Source organism: Hyalella azteca, unplaced genomic scaffold (assembly GCF_000764305.2).
Source record: "Hyalella azteca isolate HAZT.00-mixed unplaced genomic scaffold, Hazt_2.0.2 contig5918, whole genome shotgun sequence".
NCBI classification, from domain to species: domain Eukaryota; kingdom Metazoa; phylum Arthropoda; class Malacostraca; order Amphipoda; family Hyalellidae; genus Hyalella; species Hyalella azteca.
Genome location: NW_025936095.1, coordinates 152007 through 175183, shown reverse-complemented (window position 1 = coordinate 175183; position 23177 = coordinate 152007). Strand labels below are relative to the sequence as shown.

Here is a 23177-nt window from a genome sequence, read left to right as displayed (position 1 = left end):
GTTTAATAGCAAGCGAAAAATAAGATGATACAAGAAAGGATGGAAACAGATAAAAATGACTAAACACTCGATTCATAAGCTCTACGAAATAGTTCCGTCTTTAGGTGTCGACGAAATGTCTATAACGAAGGGTCCAAGGTTACGTAAGCCGGCAGACTGTTCTAGGTTCTTGCGGCTGCGATCAGTAACGCTCAGTCGCCGACGGTAGATAGGCGTGTAGATGGAACGACGAGGTCCGCTGTTAATGACGAACGCAGTAGTCATCTAGAAGGCAGAACCAACTCGCGCTGCAGACATTCCGTGAGATAAGAAGACGTCCGACCGTAAAGGCATCAGAACGTCAGAACATCGACCTAGAACTGCGTGCGCTGCTGCATGCGCAGCCAGTGAAGATCGTGCAATATCGCCGTCACGTGGTCGAATTTTCGCTTATTGCACACAAGTCGCGCAGCAGCGTTCATTACGGATTGCAGTTTATCAAGTGCTGTGTTCGGAAGAATGACCAGCAGGTTGAGAACCGAAGACGCAGGCATGAAGGAGTCGTTGCCCACGCGAACAGGGTTGGCCGGAAGCTGACGCTGGTCCCGAGCAGTTGCAAACCAAATTAAGTCAGTTTTTGATGCATTGAGCTGAGGCCGGTTGAAGTGCATTGAGTTGGAGCCGGTTCTGAGACGGCGACCATGCAGACAGACATCCGGTCCTGCAACGCTACAGCGTCGGCTGGCGCACAGTAACCATATATTTCAGCGTCGTCGGCGAACATATGCGGATTCAAATTATGTGAATCGAGTATGTTCCACACGTTTCCACACGTCGACAGTACATAACAGGAAGAGGATCGGGCTGACCGCCGATTTATCCCTGTGTTACGCCGCATGTGACCAACGACGGCGTAGAAGAGTTCCCGTGTCAAACGCATTGGAATCTATTGCTGAGATAGGACTCGAACCACCGCAGCACTACCGCGCAGGCTGAATGACACGTCAAATCGGCGCAGTAGAGGGGCGTGGTCGATCGTGTCAAACGCGGCCGACAGGTCGAGAAAAATCAGTGCCGTAATGTCGCCGCGGTCTACTGCTCGCATAATATCTGAAAGCACCTTCTTCGCAGTGGTTTCTGTCGAGTGAAGATGACGGTATGCCGACTGGAGGCTAGACATGAGACTGGACTGCTGAGGATGGTTATTTAGCAGTCGGGCCATAACGCGTTCCAGGAGTTTCGATAAAATCGACATGGATCGATATGATCTGGGATCGGAAGAGTTAAGGTCTGTTTTTTATCAATAGAGGCGTAATGTAAGCTGATTTAAAGTTCTCTGAATCAACGATGTCAGTGAGGAAGCGGTTAAAAAATTCGGTCAGAAGAATTATAGTTGCGACTTTCCTCTGAGCAGCGACATCGGCAGCGGATAGCTGACCCACTGCTTGTTAGGCAGCGCGCGCACTGCAGCGGTGAGATCGTCTGCTGTGACGCTAGTCCATTCCTGGAGCACGCAGTCGAACTGGCACGCGCAAGTGTTGCCGACAGAGCATCGGCTGACGACGCTCGTACAGTAGAAATTTGGTTTTAAAAAACCGCATGTAATTCCTCCACGCCTATATCACCCGAGCATCTATATGATATTTTCACATAAGTTTACCCAACGAACCCCACAGCGCTCGAGGGTCGCTGCGTTGCACATCGACTTTTTGGCGCCGAAATGACTCTTTTAGATAGAATAGAATAGAATAGAATAGGAGTGTCGGCACTGAAGAAATAGGCTCATGGCCTGTTGCCGATTCTTGAATTTTTCGTGACTTAATTCACAAGGGATCCGGCCTTTGGAACCTGATCTTTCCATAACTGACGCTTGATTGAGATAGCTGCTAGACTTATTGCCTGGTCCGTAATTTGCTAGGCATTTTCTGGTGAAGAAGGTCGACAAAGTTGCAACACGCATCTCGTCAGGTGGGAGCCACAGCAGCAGGATTGCCGTTTTTGTTCTCCCCCGATCGACAGCCCGCTGTAACAGTCGAATCCGACATTCCTCGGCGAACAATGGGTCGGAGACCCTTAAGGTACTCGAACTGTGCGTGCAGGAATGAGGTCATCAAGGGCACAGGTCAGCTCGGTATTGTAGAGTTACACTAAGTCGTTGATTGAAAGTGCCAACTATGAGTCCAGCCGACATTGTCAGAACTGCAGTTTTTCGCGTAAGACATCGTCGTCAAAACCGCGCCACGGACGACAGTTACCGGTTTTGCGCGATGGCACCGGGTGCACACATGGCACCGTCCACTAAAGTATTTGATGGCCAGATATTGCGATCTCGATGATGTCGACTGGCTGAATTTGAAGGTCAGCACACGCGATTACAACGTCCAGAAGACAGCCCGTGTCGTGCGTCGGCAAGGTCACGTGACAACCATGCCAAAGGTTGACAACAGGTCGTTCAGCTGACGCGTCGATGGGTCGTCGACGCGATCCAGTCGAACGTTCAAATCGCCGGTGATAAGGACATGATGGGGGAAAGGCACAAGTCTGGTGAAGACATCGCTCAATTAACGAAAAAATCGCGCACCTCAGCAATCTATCCAGGGCGATAGATGGTGGGTGACTGAAACGCATGTAAACGAGGCACAGGTGACTCTAGCACATGGCAGCTCAAAGGTGGTGGGTCGGGCGCCGATGTCAAGAACGGCAAGGAGCACGCCCTCACTGGCGACGGTAGCTACGCTACCGTAATTCGTCGCCAGGATGTCGGGTTGCATGCGGGGCCACGCGCGCTGGACTACCTGGAGTCCTTCAGCGCGAAGACGCGCGATGCTAACCGAGTCAACGCCGTGTCAGGAAGACGACATCTAGTGAGTGTGAGCGACAAATGTGAAGTAACTCATCAACCTTGTCATTCAGCGAACGTATGTTGAAGCGGCCGAACGATAATTAACCGGCGACACGGCTGCGCACAGTGGCGACCAACACGAACGCTAAGCAGATTTTGAGGACTACGGGTCGACACTGGCCGATGATCAGCAGCAGCATTCGCAGACGTTGATTTAGTCGCAAATGATTTCCTCCGTAGCAACGGCCTATTGCCAGTGACTACGAACACGGGCATCGTTGTTGCGCACTGTTCGATAGGTAGCAGCAGGACGCCTATTTCAGCCAGCACGGCATCCACGCTTAGACATGCACAATGACGTGGGGGACGGCACAATGAGTAAATCTACTCCACAGACTGATGGATCGAGGACTGCAGCAGCTGACTGCAAGCCGAGCAGTTGTTTCGCCGCGTAAGCTAACGGCGCCATAAATAACAGCCAGATACAGCTTGGGTCATTAAACAGTGACGCACGTCTACAATAAGCTCGAAGCCGAATTACAATGAACGCCATAACGAATGCTCACAATATAGTCCTCCCACTTAAAAACACACTTACGTCGACATAGGTTGCGTCAAGCAAGCTACGTGAGTAGCAAGAAAAAGCAGGGACGAAGACAACGCCTGCTCCAGCCACGTTCAGATTCAAACCAAAATTGCCGATCAAGCAAAAATGTCTGATGAAGCCAAGTCGGCTGAACAGCCATCTTGGATTACCATAATTTGTGATCGATTCAGAGACGACCAAGGCTTTAAAAAATGAGGCTTACTGATATGCCGGCAATCTTAGTTGCACCGTCCAGTGGAACTCTGAGCACATCTACAAACCCATTTGCACATCTGCAAACTCTGACAGCCAACGAGCCACTTATTGAGTCCATCGGCGTCCACAACTCATTGTACTGTGTCATTTTTCTACAAACACTTATGGCACGGATTGGGGTTATGATCTCAATTAACTTTGACCATCAAGTTTAAACTCGTTTATTGACAAAAGGCTTGTACATAACTGCGTTGAGCAAGAACTTGCTCAATTTCTGCTGTCATGAAGCAGAACATTGGCTACTGTAAAATGTGATTTTTATTAATTAATTGTCTTAATACTTCGTAACATCACGGCATTAAAGTTTTTTATGGTGGAGATAAAAGTATGTATTTGTCTCCAATGGAATATTTGATGTTTGCAGCTGTACTTCAAATTCGGTAGAGACGGCTACTTCTATTTGTTTTCCATGTTATATATAGCTCATATTTACACCTCAAAAGCTCATATTTTCATCCAGTTATAGGAAGAAGTTGACAGTCTTTTCTTCTGATGCCAGTAAGTCATGATAGTCCAGCCAACAGACATATCTGCCCTGTTAAGCGTCGTAATTACAAGCGCGTGTTAGCGTGAGGCGGCGCAGCAGGCGGCAGCAAGCGACGTCGTCTGGCCCAGGCGAGGTGCTGCTCAGGGTATGCGAGGCACTGGACGCGCGCCACCCTCACGCCGGGACCGTCGCTCACCACCAGCAGCAGCAGCGCAGACCACGCGCAGAACGGCACCGTCAACACCGGCAGTCTCAGCTGACATGTTACATCAACGATATTGTACGTTAGGGGAATTATATTTTGCAGCAATACGAACTTAAATAATACAGAATTAATAGCCTTTACTTATAGTACATTATTAGGTAAATTACGGTTTTCTCAAAGTTAGTTAAGGAACCCAATTTTCAATGTGTTTATTTCGAAAATATATTACATTATATTTTAAGTTGCTTATTCCTATTCTTTCAGAAATACTATGAAGTATTCACAATAGAGATTTTGCTGAAATTATAAATAATTGATAAGTATATATAAGTATCTATTATTGCGAGCAATGTCACACTTTAGGGTACGCAAATAACTGAAAATATTATAATTAACTTTTATGTTTCCTTTGACATTAAATGACAAGTTATAGTATTTAAGAATTACGATCAGAATGTTCTAGAATTTTGCGCTCCATCTACCAAACACATGCACTTGCTAAACTATATACTTGCCCAAAATCACCCCCACCAAGCCTGTCATGCATTACGTCACTGGTCATGCGCGTCACAAAACACTTCCAACCAAATGGACTGTCCATGCTACACCCTTACCAATGAATTTTACCCGTCTAATAAGTTATTATACAATAATATTGTTGCATTATGTAGAGGCATGAACGACGCGATTTTCTCCTAAATACATCACATCGATTTATACCAATAAAAATTGTCCCGTTTACAGGAGAATATTGAGTCCCAACTGACGGCGGAGAAGACAGGCTGTAGAGCGGCCTGCAGGAGAGTGCAGGACGTGGCACTGAAGGCCCCCAGCACGAGGGAGCGCCACGAAGGCTCCAGGAAGAACGCGGCGCAGCCAGCGCCCAGCACTGCGTTGTAGCCCCACACTCCTGCAGCAGCGGCAGCTCTCGTGAGGGCTTGTAACATTGACGTAGCTAAACCTGAATGACGCTAACGTCGCCTTAGCACTAAAGTCACCGGTCTTCAATCTGTATTATAAACATCCAAGTGTAATATAAACCAATTGAACCATGTCTTTTAAGCGCGATGAAAATAGCTTCGTAAATATCATGTGGTTATTCGGCCTTTCAAATCGTATTTCTGACCAATATTATACGGTTTATTGCGACGGGCGGCTAGGTAAGTGCAGTGGCGACTAATGTATCATTGACGGTAGCTGTTACTGTATAATGAAGAAATGATACTCAATTAAAAATAACGTTGCTCCTATATGTATAGGAATGGTGCTCGTAGTAGGACGACGCCGCAAGTCACATCTGCTCATTAAGTATGGCCGCATAGTTTATGTCACTGATTAGTATGAAAAACTGCAATTAATACTTCGCCGCTCGGCCTAAGATACTGCTAGTCTTCCGTCCCATGCACTTATGCACAACCTGAGCAGATGAATAAGATTCAATGGACAAATGTGCAGAAAGGATTCATTAGTGCAAGAGGTATAAATGCCGTGAAAAAAATCAACATGCCTTGCTTGATGTAGTTTATTGTAATCAAGCACGCAACCCGACATCCAGCCAAACGATAGATAGAAGCTAGCAACGTAGAACTAATGCCCACGTGCATAACGATCCATGAAATAGACATTTAGAAAAAGTTAATTACACACTGCTCTTCAATGAGTCAGAACATTCCAGTCATTCAATTACGCAAGAAGTCGTCTAGCTTTGGTTAGGCTCCCTCGCCTTACACAGTCGTCGAAAGAAGTGCATTTATAGAATTTCGTGCGAATTCTCCACATTTAGAAGCGAGGAATTATTGCACCTCTGTCGAACGATGTGATTTTCGCTGCTCACCTGCCGCTATTGCGCTGTGTTGCGATGCGTCGGTGACGAGTAGAGCTAAAATATGCAGAGTGTTAAATAATGTTTATACTGTGATAACATTTCAATTATGGATGTCAGTTGTTTGTTTGAATTGCAAATCTATTAGGAAAGTAAAGAAAATTCCACAGAAGTTCATCATATTCATCAACTTTTCAATTATTTCAATAATACACAATGAATATTCCGTTTACGAAAGGTTGGTCTAAATGTTGGAAATATGAAAATAATGAAATATTAGTGTACAAACCTTGTGTGCAAATATTTCTGTTGAGTATATGTCCACAGTAGGGACTAACGCAAAGCTAGTTAGATTTTATTTATTCAACTGGAAGTGCTTAAATCCACTTGATAATATATGATACGATAAAATATTAATAAATAGCATGATTTAACGGGATAATGAGTTTTTCTTTCACGAAAAATGCAATGGGTAAGGGAAATGAAGAAACAGAATTCAACGCTGAAATCACTGAAATATATCGTGCCCTTTTCAAACGCCATGCATGATGGATGTCATCAAAAAAATTGCAGCCATATTTTTTAAAATTATTTTTCTCATTTCAATGAGTTTGTGATCATGCAAGCAAATCAATTTAAACTTGAGTAATGGAACCATCAGTTATTTACTGAAAAAGCTCACTATTGAATCCAATTAATAGAGAGCATTGAGGTTGAATGCTTTGGCGTCAGTGCGCTTTCTAGTTGTTAGTTTTGACTTTATATCATGAATGGCATGCCATAAATCATTTATTTAAAATACGATGATAAAATGTCTACAATATTCAGTTATAATTACCACTTATTTAATTGTGCAAGAAGTAATTTTGCATACAATTCATTTATGATCCCAAATTAGAATTTAAAGTCCAGACCCCCCTTTAGAGGACGAGCGGCGAACACAATATTGGTGTTGACAATGCCGACCTGAGAGGGTCCCGACGAGGCCTCCTCCGTAGCAGGCAAGGCAGAGGATGGAGGAGTTGATGGCGAGGGCGATAAGGATGAGTACCGAGCACATGACGTGCTCAACGGCGTACACCTGCCCCACCGCTACCAGGCTGCCCGCCACCACCTGTCATACAAGTAAGTAACTGGACCAGCCACCGCTACCAGGATGCCCGCCACCACCTGTCATGCAAGTAAGAAACTAGACCAGCCACCGCTACCAGGCTGCCCGCCACCACCTGTCATACAAGTAAGAGACTAGACCAGCCACCGCTACCAGGCTGCCCGCCACCACCTGTCATGCAAGTAAGTAACTAGACCTGCCCCACCGCTACCAGGCTGCCCGCCACCACCTGTCATACAAGTAAGAAACTAGACCAGCCACCGCTACCAGGCTGCCCGCCACCACCTGTCATGCAAGTAAGTAACTAGACCTGCCCCACCGCCACCAGGCTGCCCGCCGCTACCAGTCATACAAGTAAGTAACTAAACCTGCACCACCATCTACCAGGCTGCCCGCCACCACCTGTCATACAAGTAAGCTACTAGACCTGCCCCACTGCTACCAGGGCCGCCCGCCACCACCTGTCATACAAGTAAGTAACTAAACCTGCACCACCATCTACCAGGCTGCCCGCCACCACCTGTCATACAAGTAAGTAACTAGACCAGCCCCGCCGCCAAAAGGTTGCGTGACACCACTTGTACAGGGGCGGGAAAACATGACAACAAGGCGGGAATCAGCAACATTTTGTCATGGGACCGACAAAAAGTCTTAAATACTATAAAATGGCATAAAATAATATAAGTGTTATTCAGCAGCGTTTTCACAATATGTTTACACAAACAAATGGCAAAAAGTGTTACATAGCGTCTGCTGCTATATAGGGACGAAAGTGGTGACACCTACTCGTCAAAAGTGGATAGTATGTGACAAAGCAAGGCGAGCGTCCTGTCGCGGCAAGTGGAGAAAAGGTTTACTCATGGTGAGTTCCCCCTCATGGTGAGTGCCTGCTCATGGTGAGTGCCTGCTCATGGTGAGTGCCTGCTCATGTTGAGTGCCTGCTCATGGTGAGTGCCTGCTCATGTTGAGTGCCTGCTCATGGTGAATGCCTGTTCATGGTGAGTGTATACAGTGACTGCTCCCTAGAAGGAGTGAGATATGCGCTCACTTGACGCCACGTGATGCCTGGTGCAGGTGCTGCAGGTTCGACGCCAGAGGCGTTCAGGGAGAGCGATGAGTCCAGCAGGAATTGTTTTGAATTGTCCGTATCTATAGAACAGAGATATTTCATGTAGAAAATTTAAGCGGAGATTAAGTTCTGATGCATAGTTTTAGGTTACGAACTATTATCTTAATTCTCAATTACTCATTCAGCAATAAAGCCTGATGTGCAAAAGGCTCCTTCTTCAAAACGACCAATAAATGGTTCGATAGAAAACTATAGAAAGTGTTTGGCTTTCGTGATACATTCAAAACTGAATTGAGGCAATCTATGTAAGTTTGTCCTACGTAGCTACAAATAGGAGCTTATTTATAGATGTTAATATTTTAGCGACAATATAACGCACCGTCAGCGCCTGCAGCTGTTAGTGCGAGGAAGAGCAAAGTTGTCACGATGTTGAAGGGCAGCGTGAAGAGCGGTAGGTTGACGAGCTTCAAGACCGCGTGGAGACCCACGCCCACCACCACGCTGTGTGTTCAACTATCATCGTAAGTGATAACTTTGCAAAAATTAAACTATTAGGGGATGAGTCGCTATAATTATGATACACCCTTTCAATTTCAAGTAAAACCAGAATAGTGATTACTTACGTATTATCGTGACAGACTTTACAAGGTCATTAATAAAAAAATGTCAAATCGAACACCGGACATTTTTTGATTTGGAATGTTTGAACGTTGATTTTGTTTCCTGTGACGGCATCGCCGATCTTTGCAAAGTTTGCAGTGTCCTAAGTAAGATTCATAACACTTACATTATTGTAAATTAACCGCAAACTGCACCACACAACTACACTATAATCCGAAACTGCAATATTATTTGAAGATGGCTAGGGCATCTCCAAGAGACGTCAGCTCAATCCAATGAGACATTGCGGGCGCGATCTAGAGTCTCAACTGTGCAATACATATAGACAACTGAAATCTCACTTCGTCATTGAACCCTTTCCAGGAAATAAATTCTATAACACAACACACAGGAAACAAATTCTATAAATTCTATAACAGTGATTTCAAAATTCTAGCTTCCGCATCCGGTGTTAGTGATCTACGAATTTTAGAATCCCTGTATATATTCAAACAGAAGCCTAGTCTGAATGCCGCTTTTAGCTCCTTTCCTCTTGAAATAGTAAATAGATAGGTTTACTCTGACCTGTAGGCAGCAGCAGCGTGAATTACTCTGACCTGTAGGCAGCTGCAGCGAGCATGAAGAGCCACGTGGTGACCCCCACAGGTCCTCCTACAAAGACAGGATGCAGGGCGACTGTGACGCTGCCCACCAGCACGGCGCTGTACGAGGCAAGTCCGGCACTCACCGCTTCGTCCGACTGCCCGAGACCCTGTCAACGAGCTTCAGGTTCAACTGAAGTCTTGAATAATCGGACTATCAAAGATCAATCGAAAAAGTTCAAGTTGTGGCAAAATATGAGATTAATTTCCAAATTTTAATCACAGTAAGGATTTTTGTCGATTATAATCTTATCGTGTGTAATGTGCGAGAAAAGTAAATAGAAAAGAAAAAAAACTTCATTAAAAATAGGAAATAAAGAGTAAAAAAAGTTCAGTGGCGGCAAAATATAAGGTTAATTTCGAAATTTTAATCACAGTAAGGATTTCTGCCCATTATAATCTTATCATATAAAATTTGTATATAATTGGTAGAAAAAAAAGCTTCAGTAAAAATTGTAAACTGAAGAGGAAGAATTAAATTTAGTGTTTTTTGCTAGATTCTCCTTTGCATGTTTTCTAACATCAACACCTTTACTGACCGCTCACTGCCTTAATTATTTCTGACATGTTTATTTCATTAGTCAGGAACTTGCTCAAACATCCACTTTCATTTCGAATAACATTCGACTTCTTATTACTCATCACGCTCATAACGCACTCGTTTCAGCTTCGCGATATTTTAACGACTATCTTTGATAGTAAGATAATTCCAATATAACTTGCACTAGTATAATCCGTGTATGACGTATGAAATTTTCTATTAGTTTGGATCAAAGCCGTGAACCATTAATTATCTTTTCATCCGAATTCCCATCATTTTCATGCGAGAGTTATATTCATCTTCGCTAAAGTGGTACTGGCATTTTTTTTTAAAGTTCCGATTCAACAGTTTACTAATAATAACAGCAGAATCTGACGATATCATGAGCATAATGTCCAACTTATTTGAAGAAAAAATATCCTGTGGGTAAATATCCTGTGATGCATGGGTGAGGCTACGGCTTGCTCGGCGCAAAGTCATGCTGGTAGAAGAAAGCATGACTTGGCGTCGAAGAATTTGTAGGTCCCCCACATAATAATGTCCCATACCTTTCCCCATACACCCATAATGCCCTATACACCCATAACTCTAGTGCCTCCTCTAACTTTCTCTTTCCGCCTCTTCTCTTCCCACCCTGTGCGGCATTTACAATGGCTCTGAACAAGATGCATCCAAAGCGTACCTTTCAAGACCACATCATGTTACTCAAATAGTACAATTAGTACAATATTATGTTGCATACATCGAGCAGCCGCTTCAACATGCGCAGACATCAGCTTCAAATTTTAATTAGATAGCATCGCGTAAATCATTGCGCTTACTTTGGTCCATGCTTTGAGTACAAAATATCCCCTTAATAAGAAATATTTAGGGTTAGAATCTTGTTTCTTAAGGCTCAGGTCCACTGTGCATGAAACGATTACCGCAGACATTAGCAATACCAAGTACAAATACTTAAAACTTTTACCATATATCACTAATACGCACTGAAACGGCCTACTGTAATTGATGAAAATACTTGCCTTGGCGGTTGCTATGGCTACCACGGAACAGGCGCAAGCTGCCAGTCCGACGTAGACATCCGCCAGGAAGAGTCCTACGAGGATGAGCGCTCCAGACCAAGGGTTGTTGGCAAAACACACCTGTCCAAAAATTTTTGCATGAGGAGTTTCAGTGGCGTGAAATATATGTAGTTGATGTCAACTGTTTAATTGATAATCAATTCAAGTGGAATTTGAGGTAAACCAAACGCAAGGTGTCTCGAATTTAATTTTCAATTCTCAGTCACCGCATTTTGGATGTTACATCTAACGATTCTAACACAAATACCTACATTACTTAAAATACTGGCATTCTTTTGTCTGAAAATTATCGGGAATTAACCTGATATTTGTTCAAAAATAAAGATATGATCTGTTTAACATTCATATATTTCTTAAAAATTATACTAGTCAATATCTGTGAATAAATGAACGTTTTTACTGTGCGTCTTTTTCATTTCAATTGATTAAGTGCCAAATTTGACGCTAGTTATTGCATGATATTTAGCTTTGATTGTTAATTTACAAGAGGTTGTTATACCTGCGCCATTCCTCGCAGCAGCGAGTCGACGAGCTTGACGAGCAGCCAGGGCGACCACCACGACCCACGAGACCACCGCAACAGCCCGCTGGCGTCACCCAGCACGCAGCTCCATGCCCCGCTCTGGGAACGCATTAGTATGGCAATCGCCGGTAGCTATGTACTAGAAAACCAACAGTTTGCTTTAACCGCGGCAGTAACGCGGATATGGTTGTTGTGATCATAAGATGGAGGGTGACGTGTGGGAATAGTAATCATTCCCAGTTCATCTTCCGTGAAAAAATAAACATTTTTAGAGTAAAAATAAAAAAATATCGTTCATGACTGCGAAAGTTCTACCACAGATTAAGTATCACTGTGTAATATCGATACGTTTCTTCGCTTTATAAGATCAAAGATGAACGAAAACATGTGTATTCCGAATTTCCATAATAATAGCGGTTTCAGCGTTAATTAGGCCGTAGGCCTGTCGCCGATTCTCAACATCGCAGAATATTCACAGCTTGTTGCGGTCTCGAACGCGCAACTCGCTGCTTCAATTATGCTTTGCATAACCGCCCGGCCTCTTTGCCAATTCTGACCAGAAACTGGCGCGGAGAGCTGGGATCGAACCCGCGCCTCTCTGCTCCAATCTTGGTACTCTGAACTTTAACCACTGGGCCATGATAATTAATTTAGTTTAACCGGTTCACATGAGTTTGAAGCTGTCTGCAGCGGACACCGATAGATAAGCCATTTTATTCAAACAAGCCTCAATGTAAAATTAAATGCTTACCAAGAGAAGAGGTGTTTTTGCTGAATCTTCATGCATCATGCACGATCTGGCATGTTACCTGCGGGCACGTCTTGTCGAATCTAAAGTTCTTTCAAGAATCACTCTTCTGATAAATAATGATTAACACCTGGCTTGTATGCAATGTGCATATTTTGATGCTTTGCCAGTGTTGAATTAAAGTTTCCAGTATTATTAGGATACTATTGAGTATGTTGTTATGGGATTTTGTTTAGTAGCAAAAAAAAAAAAAAAAATTCGTAGAGTTTGAAATCTGTCCTCGATAGGTTTTTTTCTAGTTAAAATTTATATATGTCGAATGGGGCTTTGGTAGTTAATAATGTTAAAATGAGTACAGGTGTGCTGCCATTTATACTGCTCCGGCGATGATTAAAAGACGAATGGCTCTCACTAACTGAGTTCTGCTTTCAACAAACGTCTAAAAACAAATGAAGCGTACAACACACTATGAATATTAAAAAATATTCGTCCTTTGTTCCTTCAACTCGGTCACGTCACACATTTTGTACCAACACTTCGGCTCTCTTGACCAGAACACTCTTTATATCCCACACGACTGCCTATGAAAGCTCTAAGGTGGTCCTCGTCCAAGCTTCCTAACAGTCGCGCCTTGTTCGTAACTTCTAGCATCAACCTTCTCACGGTCGAAGGAAACAAGACCCGTTTGCCCTTCGTACTCCCGGTAAATTATAGCTTCGTAAACAGTCTCTATAATCTCTAATTACCAAATTCTATGCACCTACATGCAGGTTTGGTCACGTATGAGTCTAGCATCAGACGTCTAAGATAATACAGCATAATGGATCTCTTATTCCTATTACTCAAGATTGTCCATCATGAAATTAAGATCAGGAATTGCTCAAGCGGACTTGTCAAACGTGTTCAATTTTGCAGGAAGTATTTGCATTTCATTTAAAACTTGTTCCCAGAAACCAGCCTTAAATGAAACGGAACATATTTCGAAGTCCTTAAATGAATCGTAAAGTAATATAGAATACTTATTATTGTCATCATGAGAGGTAGATATATGACTGAAGCGAGTAGATGCTTGAAAGCAGAAACACATCTCCTGTTATTCAAAAATAATAAAAGCAGCAAGTGTCAGTGACTATGAGTGTTTATTCGAGAGTAAACTATTGCCATTGGCATGCGCTGTACTCGAATTAACATAATAGAAAGAACAGCAACTCTGCAAGATGTTACGCTGATCAAACTTCGGTTGTCAGTCCCGAAGTGAGGGCGATATTGGCTGGGTGTCGCCGGACGAGAACGTCAAGATCTGACATGCTTTGTTTATGGAAAACGAGGGATTTTGTCGCGGGAATTCTTTCAATTCAACCCTTTTATTGAATTAGAGTATCGACGAGTGATTTGAATTATCGAAAAATTCATCGCTACGCTGACCATTCGATTAAAATGCAAGATAAACCAACCAGTTCATTAAGGCACCAGAGGAGTGATAGACTTAATTACCGTGTTGTGCGACACGTGCATAGATTATATTATTTCAAATACTACGTGGAATTGAGAATTAACATAACATACCAATAATAATTCAACCTAAATTACTACATAGAATTGAAGAACATTATTGTTTCAGCACGATAATCAACTATCTTCTGGGTGGATCACATCGTCGTACTAATATTCAACAGTAGCGTTGAAACCTGTCATTGGGGTGTTTTGTAGTGACTCCAGTCCACTTCTCATGCCATCAATTCTAGCAAACGACAAAATTTCTGTTGTTAACTCCCCAAACGTCTATTGGCAAATTATGAAATTACTTCCAAGTTATTCAAGTCAAATTAACCTGTTTAAGTTCCAGAGGTGGGCAGTAGCGCGCTACATGTAGCGGCCGCTACTAGCGGCCGCTACATTTTCAGTAGCGGTAGCGGTAGCGGCTCTACATTTAAGGCAATGTAGCGGTAGCGGTAGCGCCCGCTACATATTTAAGTAGCGATTTGTAGCGGTAGCGGTAGCGCCCGCTACATTTAGAGCATGTAGCGGTAGCGGTAGCGCCGCTACATTTCCAAGTAGCGCTGCCCAGCTCTGTTAAGTTCCTAATGTTTACAATTGTGTTATTATTTAAATGTTCGATCAAAAAATTCTCTAAAGTTAATTCTTGAGCACGAATAACTTAATACATAAATAATTATTATTTTCGAATAATGATAATAATTTCTCTCTTCCCATCGCGCTGATACGACAAACCGTGTAAACGATCACTTGGCGAGTCTTCATTTCAGTTACTGTCCTCTTATCTCTTTATCATTCATCGCCATGACCATCTGAGGGTTGACAACACCATGCAGTTTCAGATGGACATTCCACCAGTTAATACTCGCACTATAGTTTCTCCGTGGAATGAGACGAAATTCTTCTGATTAAATGGTTGGATATATCCCTCTATAGTCTACAGATATAAAAATTATTCTAAATCTGTAATTGATTGGAGCAACTTAATATCAACTAATAAATTATAACCTCATCGAGTTAATATATCAATACTATGAATCCAGCAATTCAGATTTTAAATAATTAGGCTTTTAAGCTCAATGCTATTCAACGAGAGTTGAATATAGAGCATCAGATTATTTCACATTAAAAAAAAGATGAGTAGGAAGAGCATCAATCACTATGCTGCTAAATTCCCTTTAAAGTAGTGTAATGTCCATGCAATTGAAACTTATTCGGATGAAAGCATATACGAGTGAAATCGCAAATCTAAGAAAGATTGAATACACAAATAGGACTGGTAGAATATTTTGTACAACTTCAAAACATACGTGCAATTAATGATAGTCTATCTTCTACTAGTACTGCTCAAACCAACTAGCTGCGGGAAATACTTGCTCGAGAAACCACTTGCTTTGTGAAGGTTACTAATTTATCCTGTTCACGAAGTTCATTCATTAAGGAGTACAGAAAATCATTAATAGTCTTCTTTTTATTGCAAAAATTACAAACCTGAAAAGAAAAACAATGTGAAAGCTTTCGACTGCAGGTGAAACTAGATGAATAACAAATAGTTGTATGATTGACAAGCCGTTCGCTAACTCAATAAACAAAATCAGTCACCGTATTCATGACAAAGGTGCCATGTGTGACACATGCGAGCAAGACGCAAGTGTCACTTGAGTGTCAACTAATTATACAGAAGTTTTACAGCTTCCAAAGCGACTTGATTTAATTACAATTGTAAAAGAATCTCTCAATTGATATGAATACGCTGACCTGGACGTCCCACAATATTTCAGCATCACTTGACATTAGACCGTTTGGATGCTATTTGTCTCCATAGGCTGCATTATCACAAGTGATTCGATGTCAACTTCGGTTGATAATCCATGAGCCCGAGCAAAACTCATTTAACCATGGCATGTTCTACGTGTCGCACACAAAGGAACAAGAGCGCTCAGCTTGACAATAGTTAAATAACGTTTCAAACTTTATAGGCAACTTGTCAGATTAATATATTGCTAATAACTGATATTTTAACCGAAATTCGTCGCGTTCAGTCGAAAGTACTTACGAACATCGAAGTCAATGTCATGAATACAAAGCGTGAGGATCCTGACAATCACACGTGAGGATTAAGTCTTTACACGTGCCTTAAAAGATTAGAATTGAAATCATTTTCTCGAGCTTACTATTGTTCAGAGAATTGGTCTGTTGCTTGTATTATTACAACACAAAACCATGAAACATAAGATTTATGCTATTTTGTTTCCATCCTGGATAATATAATTTTTTTCGCATTTACGATTAAGATTTTGATGACTAACTTGTAGATTCAAAAGAAGCCAATGAGGCATCACGTATCCTGTATCCACAAGTTTGTCCTTTTTTTTAACAATGGCGTGGTTGCAGTCGGACGACAATGGAGTTTGAACGTTGGATATTTTAACTAAGAGGTAAATTGTTTGATATAGTTAACATAATTGCATAATTGTAACACCGGCACTACAACATTACAATGAGAGCTAAGTAATATTTACCTGGGTGCTATATACAAAATATAGGGAAGTGTTCTTATGTACATGTAACATTATGCTTATTTTAGGTTTAAGCGAAACCACATCAAGAATATTTCGATGCAAATACTCTTACCAGATGAAAACACTCGCTTTAAAAATTAATAGGAATGCGTATTCACAGGTTTACCCGCATAAATAAATGTTTTTTCAGATAAGCAAATGGGATCATTGGATTCGAGCAGGGCATCAAGGAGCGGTCGCTCCTAAAAGGAAGTATAAAAGTCCTGCAAATAAAGACGGCTGGTTACTTTAGTTCTTTCGCCAGCCCAGGGTCGTTTTGCCAGCTCAATGTCAGTAAAATTGAACACAAGTAGAATCGGGAGAGAAGTGGCGTAAAAAGCAAAGATTATGTCCTCGACACATGAAGCTACGGTTTTCTTAGATAATAATCAATACTTCATAATTATCAAGCAACAAAATAGCTATTGGAATACAAAGTCCCAAACCTATCATCATCTCGTACACGAACACAATTCTGTTTCAAACAACAAACAAAAATATCCCAAAGTAAGTCATGTCTGTCTTAATTGGAACCGCCGAGCACAAGCGTTTTAGTGAATTTACCGCTCGTTAAATGAGCATGGAATCGTCTTAGTATCTATGCTTTGGTGAACTGCCAGAGATTTGAGCCAATGTTAGGCGCGAGGCTCGCATAACTACAATTATAGTGACAATCAAAGAAGTGCACAGGACAATCTTCGATGAAAAAATACTGCATCATGTGCTTCATTGTCAACAGCTTGTGCAAAAACAATACGGAAGCAAATGCATAGTGAACACAAGTGCAAAAACTGTCCCCACGTACACGACAGTTCAAGAAAAAGTTCTACCAAAATATCGGTAGATGCATAACACTGAGAACTGTCGCAGCGCTCAGTAGTGGAGCTCAGTACCATTACGTACGCAAAGCAGTGCGAAAGTTAACCATACAACAGGAGACGAGAGGACCAGAAATACGAACGACTTGATATGTCCAGCCCAGCATACTATTCAGTGCTGAGCGTGAGCATAAAAGTGCAATGATGTTTTGACTACACACATTTTTCGTCGTATCTAATTGATCTGACAAATGCAAGTATAGTTGATTTCAAGGTCCATCCGCGTCAACGGCACTCTCTTCATCCAGAAATAAACCCACGTTAAAAATTTATAAGAAAGAATTGATGAATTTATGGAAAAGCAGTTCCGTTATCTTCCTGAACTCTGACACGACTTGAGTAGAAAAAGGACGCAATTAATAAACAAATTCCAATGTTTATGAAAAGCGACTAATTCTGGTGGATAAGAAAGTAGACACGCGTGTGACACAGAGTTTCAGGGAGAGTTGATTGAAAAGTAAATTCATGCTGAATTCGGAAAATTGTTCTTATTGCATCTTATATTCAATTGCTAGGGTAAGCTTTAGAACTTCTACCACAAATTTCTTTAAAATCTCAACGAATTCACAAAAATCGGTTATGGGGCGAAGTCGTTCTTCAATGAGGTTTTCACTAAAGAATATGCATTTTCGCAGAAGAAAATATGACATATTTTTCCGCATCTACGTACAACTTGGAAGAATTTATAATTGAAAGTTATCGATTCAAAGCAATAACAAAATCAAATCGCGTTGATAGTGCGAAATTGGGCAAAAATATTGAGATTATCTAAAGGAACACTGGGTGACAATTTGATAGAAATGAACTTTGCTTAAATCTTCATTTATTATTATTTATGCGAATATTAATCATCAAGCAATACCTCATGGTTCTCTACTGAAAATAAAATCCATGAAAATATAATATCCCGACACGACATGTATCATTAATACGCGCTCGACTGGCTCTTGTATATTTACGGTGCCAAACTTCAAACACACACACACTGTGACAGAGTTATACAAGATGAGCTACAACCAAGTTACTGTAGCTCAAAAAACTTTCCACTCGCTTTGCAGGCATTATAAATTCATTACAATGACATGAAAGCAAGTTAAGATTATATTTTCTTACAATAAATAATCAGGCTTCGCTCCTTCACAACTGCCACGTGAAACAGTAAATCTCAACCTTCTTTGGCCATGGCTTCTGCACGCAGACGCATGAAGAGGCGTAATGCAATACACTAGTAATTATCCACGATTTTTGATCCTTCAATTAGTCACTTAAGGTCTAACTGTAACTACAATGACGTCATCAATATGATGACAGTCATGATCAACGAGTATATGAGATGTCCTAACGTACGGGTTTAAAATCACGTGTGATTCAGGTAGGGGTCGAAATTGACTACTGGAAGAGGGTAGCAACACGAGCAGAAAACAGATTCATAATTATTTTGCTGTACTCAATGAGGAAATAAATTTCAAGACCGACCGCAGTTAGAGGAAGCCGGTTTAATTAATGCAAGAAGCTGCACGGGCGGTGCAGGTGGAGCTTTGCTCTTGGTCTGTAATGTTGACACAGCCGAGCATGACGGCGCAATGAAGCCAAAATTAATAACTCTGCTAGCGGGATGAGACTTGCATTAAAGCGCAGTAAATATTAGTCTCTCTAACTATAAATTTAAATGTATTCCGAGATAGCTACGCAGTGCACTTACGTACCTGATATACGAGTATTTACTATACAGGATGGAAGATCTTCAGGAGGATTATCAATTAGGTTATCGTCGATGGTGATGAACATCACACCTACGAGTCTGAGCGCTAAGTTAAAGGACATTCAATTTCAATGAGATTCTCAGGAAATAATTGTGCGTCAAGATAAGACTTGTTATATTCATAAAGCTGACAGGCTGATATCGGCCACATTTTATAATTTGATGCCCTGAGGAGTGATGAGTAAATTCAACAGCTAAAAGTTTTTAGTTATTCTGACGCAGGAAGTTCGGCCGTAACTTGTATCTTATCTTTGAATGAGGTCTTATTGCGACTGAAAAGCGTGCATAGATTTGAAAATGCCAATTACTTTAAATAAAACTGAAGAAAAATTTAAATGCATATTTCCACTCACCTAACAATAAGATTTTAATCTCAATAATGAAGTAGAAATCTTGGGACTTTAGATATAGCAAATGTAATGGGTTCAATTTCTTTCGCATCATCAGTAGAAAAGCTCAGATAAATCGTACTGCAAACCATTCAAGTTATGCACTTCCAAGCTCAGAAACTTTCATACGATGTATTGCAACAATCAACGTACGTATTATCTTCTCGTCACATTCAACAGAAATTAGATCTTCTCATCACCATGTGACGCTGTAAGGCTCGTCATGGCCTGACGGTACACGGCCACCTTCTCTTGCTGCAATGAGTGACTTAAGAGGAATAGCTTAGCAAGATTTCATTTAGCAAAATATTGCTATTTTGGTGAATAAAAAAAAACATATTAATTATTGAGAAGTTACAGGCAGATGGTTATAAAAATATTTAGAAACATATGCATGGCTGTAGCTTTGCGAGCGAAGTTAAAAAATATATCAATATGAAAGATAATAATGAGTTTTTTGGAGCGAAAAATTATAAATCCCACGCGGCTTAGTAATAAAAACAAAGATTGTATTTTTAATATGATAACTAAATAAATGTGTACGATATACATATGCCGAAATTCGTTATATATTTCTTCTAATTTGTCTAAACTATAGTAAGCACGACGTGTTATTTACGATGTTCCTGTAAGATGATGCAAAAAACATTTGTCTACGTATTTTATCTCAGCGGGAATATAGTTGTTTACCCTGACCTGTTTACGTTGCAAGCATGAATGGTGGTCACGAGTCATCATAGTTAAGATAAGACAATGACAATGCAAATCACAACGGATCAATGTTATTCAATGGGATATTTTAAGTACATTTTGAAACTTTAGGCTCGACTTAGTGAACACGAGCCCTTTTTTTATTAAAATAATGAGGATAAACAAATGAAAGCTACAATTTGTCACGGAAAAGTTCGCTCCTAAACGCGCATTAGGATTCAAATATAAGCTCGATATCGGCACACATTTCTTTTCTGCACACACGTAGGTTTATTTAACAAAAAATCTTGCTTCTCTGCACAAAATACATTACCGTATTCAAATTACATTACATGACTTAAGGGAATGGCGCACATAACCAAGAGGTTACTTTAAGAGCCATCACCGCGGTAGCTGGAGTCTTTGAGGGTAAGAACTAAAGTACGGATTTGGTGGTGAGGAATGCGTAGCTTGGAAAGACTGTCGACCTCCTCATTCAAGCGCGTGCCTGTGAGGTCCGACTTCTGCATGGACTTGACGCCGATGGTGAGCTCGGTGCCCTGGGGCGGTGAGTCCTGCAGCCCTGAGCAGGCGTGAATCGATGACCGCACCGAGCACGCAGGACTCTGATTGTGGATGTGCATGAGGGCTCGCATGGAAGGCATCAGCCCAGGGTACTGAGGAACGGGCAAGATTTTCATGCCCAATAAATGAAGAGAACACGGTAGCGGCCGGGAGATGAAGTGGGCCCCGGCATTCAGCATGTGCGATTCCAGACCATCCGCAACGTACAAATCAACGGGATAGTTGAGTGCATTGGAGAGATAGTGAGCTCCGACGGACAATCGAGCCACTTCATCGCCTCCTCGTTCCGACTCTAGGTCCTCGATCAGCAGCCAGTGTCGGCCCATCGTCCTCTTTTGGTCAGTGACGCCTTCGCCCATGCCACGAGCGTCATCGTAGTTGGTTCTTCGCTCAACCATGACCTCCAGCCAGCCCTGCTGCCACGAGGCAGCACCTTGGCCGTGGTCGGTTAGAAGCGTCATTCTACGGGGACCATCCACAGGGGCCTCGTCCTCGATGAAGGCGGCCGTGGTGATGGGGAAGTAGTTCCCCTGAATACCAATCTTCTCGACCTTAACTCTCTTCTGCATGTGCAAGCCACTCTGGTCTGAGTAGAAGACGGGGTTCGCTCCGTTGTCGATGTCAGTACTGATCCTCATAAAGAGCTCCGTCTCTCTGTAGTTGGGAGGGAAGCCAGGTGTCTCAGTGCTGTTGTAGTGACTGGCAAAGTTGAAGATATTTTCGATGTAAATGGCTGACTGGAGGGGTTCTTGACTAGTATGGAATATGCGAGTAGTGTGCATGAGCGCTGCACCGAACATGACCGTCAACTCTGAGGCGACCGGACCGGAATGAATGAAAATACGTGGCCGGGCCCCAGCCAGCACGTCCTCTTCTGGATCCCTGGCGTTCGGGTCAGGCTGGAACAAATAAGCTCCAGACTTGAACTGGGCAGAAGGGTAAGCTGCGAATTTGAATGCTGTCTGAGTTACTTTTCCTGTCTTCTTATTGGTTACGGAACGCAGCATTCCTGTGGATCCATCAAATAATAGTTTCAAGCAGTCGCTGTCAATCTGAATGTCCCCAGGTAGCACATCTCGCGCGTCAAAGGGCGCTTTGTATCCTATAGGAGGGGAAGGTGCATAGTAATTCGAAAAAATGATGGCTTTGCGCTTGTCAGCATCCGCCGTGAGAGAATGATGAATGGTGTACGTGGCGAGACTAAGAGGGGGAAGGTCAGCCATAAAAAATACTTCGAACTGTTTGGTGAGCATAAGAAGTCCATTACCTGTATCATTCCACACCGGATTGATTTGGAAGAGAACATCATGGCCATGCTCATCAGTGAGTCGAAAATTAGTCGATGTCACGAGAATCTTAACAAGTTCGATCCTTTGTTGAGCCAGCGAATTAAAAATCACTATCTGTCGCATTTGCTTGTCGGTTATGATTGGTATTTTGTTGGGCCAACTATCATAAGAAGGACGTTCAAAATCAGGCTGCAGGTGCTCCAGAAAATTGGACTCCCGCTGAAGCGATGACAAAATACCGCGTGTCATAAGAAGGAACTCAGCACAGCGAGCCGACACGGCAATGGAGTCGTGGTAGCTAAGGAAAAGTTTTACGGCATAGTCGCGCATCACGATGGCTTTAGAGGTACCAGTAATGCCGTCATGATGCTGGAAGAGAGCGAGATTCTCTCTCGCCTTCACGAGCTTCTCGTAATCCTTCTCTAGCAGCTGAGCAACAGCGGTGATGCCAACCTCAGCGGCTCTCGCCCACGCCCACGTGTAGAGGATCTCTGCGGACCTCAGGACAGCTTGCAGCTGCCGGTCCAGGAGCTTGAAGAAAGGCCTGGTTGTGTAGTAGCCGCTCCAGTACGCGGGGCGTCCTTCAGTGAAGATATCGCTGTACACGAAGAAGTCGCCTTGCAAAGTCGGGAAGTCTTTCATGCGAGCTTTAACCTCTTTGAAGTAGTCCTTGACAGTACCCCACTCGATGGTCGCGTGGTACTTGCTGGGGTTGCTGTTGATGTGGTCAGCGAGCATTTGGTAGTTGGTGTACTGCTGGTCCCACTCGGTCGCGTGGTCGTACCTGAAGTCGTCGCCAATGGGGATGAGGACGACGTTGTGAGGGACCAGCGACCCCTGGCGACCGTACTGCTCCAGCAGCAGCTCAGCCTTCAGCTTGACGTTGCTCTCGTCGATGGGAAACGATTTGATCGAGTACTCAGTGTACTCGCCTGGCACCTGAAAGTGATATATAACAAAAATGAATGTAAGAAATATTAATAGTTAAAATAT

General features: G+C 42.5%; 2 protein-coding genes across 2 annotated transcripts in view; both read right to left on the bottom strand.

Annotated features, from left to right (window-relative positions):
* Positions 1-3845: 3845 nt before the first annotated feature.
* LOC108670043 (urea transporter 2) lies at positions 3846-13098 on the bottom strand. Its single transcript, XM_018157493.2, has 10 exons — positions 12537-13098; positions 11762-11884; positions 11203-11322; positions 9595-9749; positions 8757-8878; positions 8357-8457; positions 7164-7311; positions 6210-6254; positions 5143-5285; positions 3846-4426 (listed from the first exon to the last, which is right to left on the bottom strand). The coding sequence occupies exons 1-10, from the start codon at positions 12573-12575 to the stop codon at positions 4235-4237; spliced, it is 1188 nt and encodes a 395-aa protein (XP_018012982.1). The 5' UTR covers positions 12576-13098; the 3' UTR covers positions 3846-4234.
* A 2391-nt stretch (positions 13099-15489) lies between these two features.
* Positions 15490-23177, bottom strand: part of LOC108670042 (alpha-mannosidase 2) — a 47374-nt gene continuing 39686 nt past the window's right edge. Inside the window, exon 6 of the mRNA XM_018157492.2 lies at positions 15490-23123. Within this exon, the coding sequence (XP_018012981.1) occupies positions 20703-23123 (2421 nt within the window). The 3' untranslated portion in view covers positions 15490-20702. The remainder of the gene's footprint in view (positions 23124-23177) is intronic.

What these genes read in the sequence shown, in the direction of transcription:
- LOC108670043 (XM_018157493.2), bottom strand. Translation starts at nt 12,575, where the DNA reads ATGATGCATGAAGATTCAGCAAAAACACCTCTTCTCTTG. An exon ending in CAAAAACACCTCTTCTCTTG is followed by an intron (nt 11,885 to 12,536) that starts GTAAGCATTTAA and finishes ATGCGTTCCCAG; the next exon opens with AGCGGGGCATGGAGCTGCGT. An exon ending in TGCTGCGAGGAATGGCGCAG is followed by an intron (nt 11,323 to 11,761) that starts GTATAACAACCT and finishes ATTTTTGGACAG; the next exon opens with GTGTGTTTTGCCAACAACCC.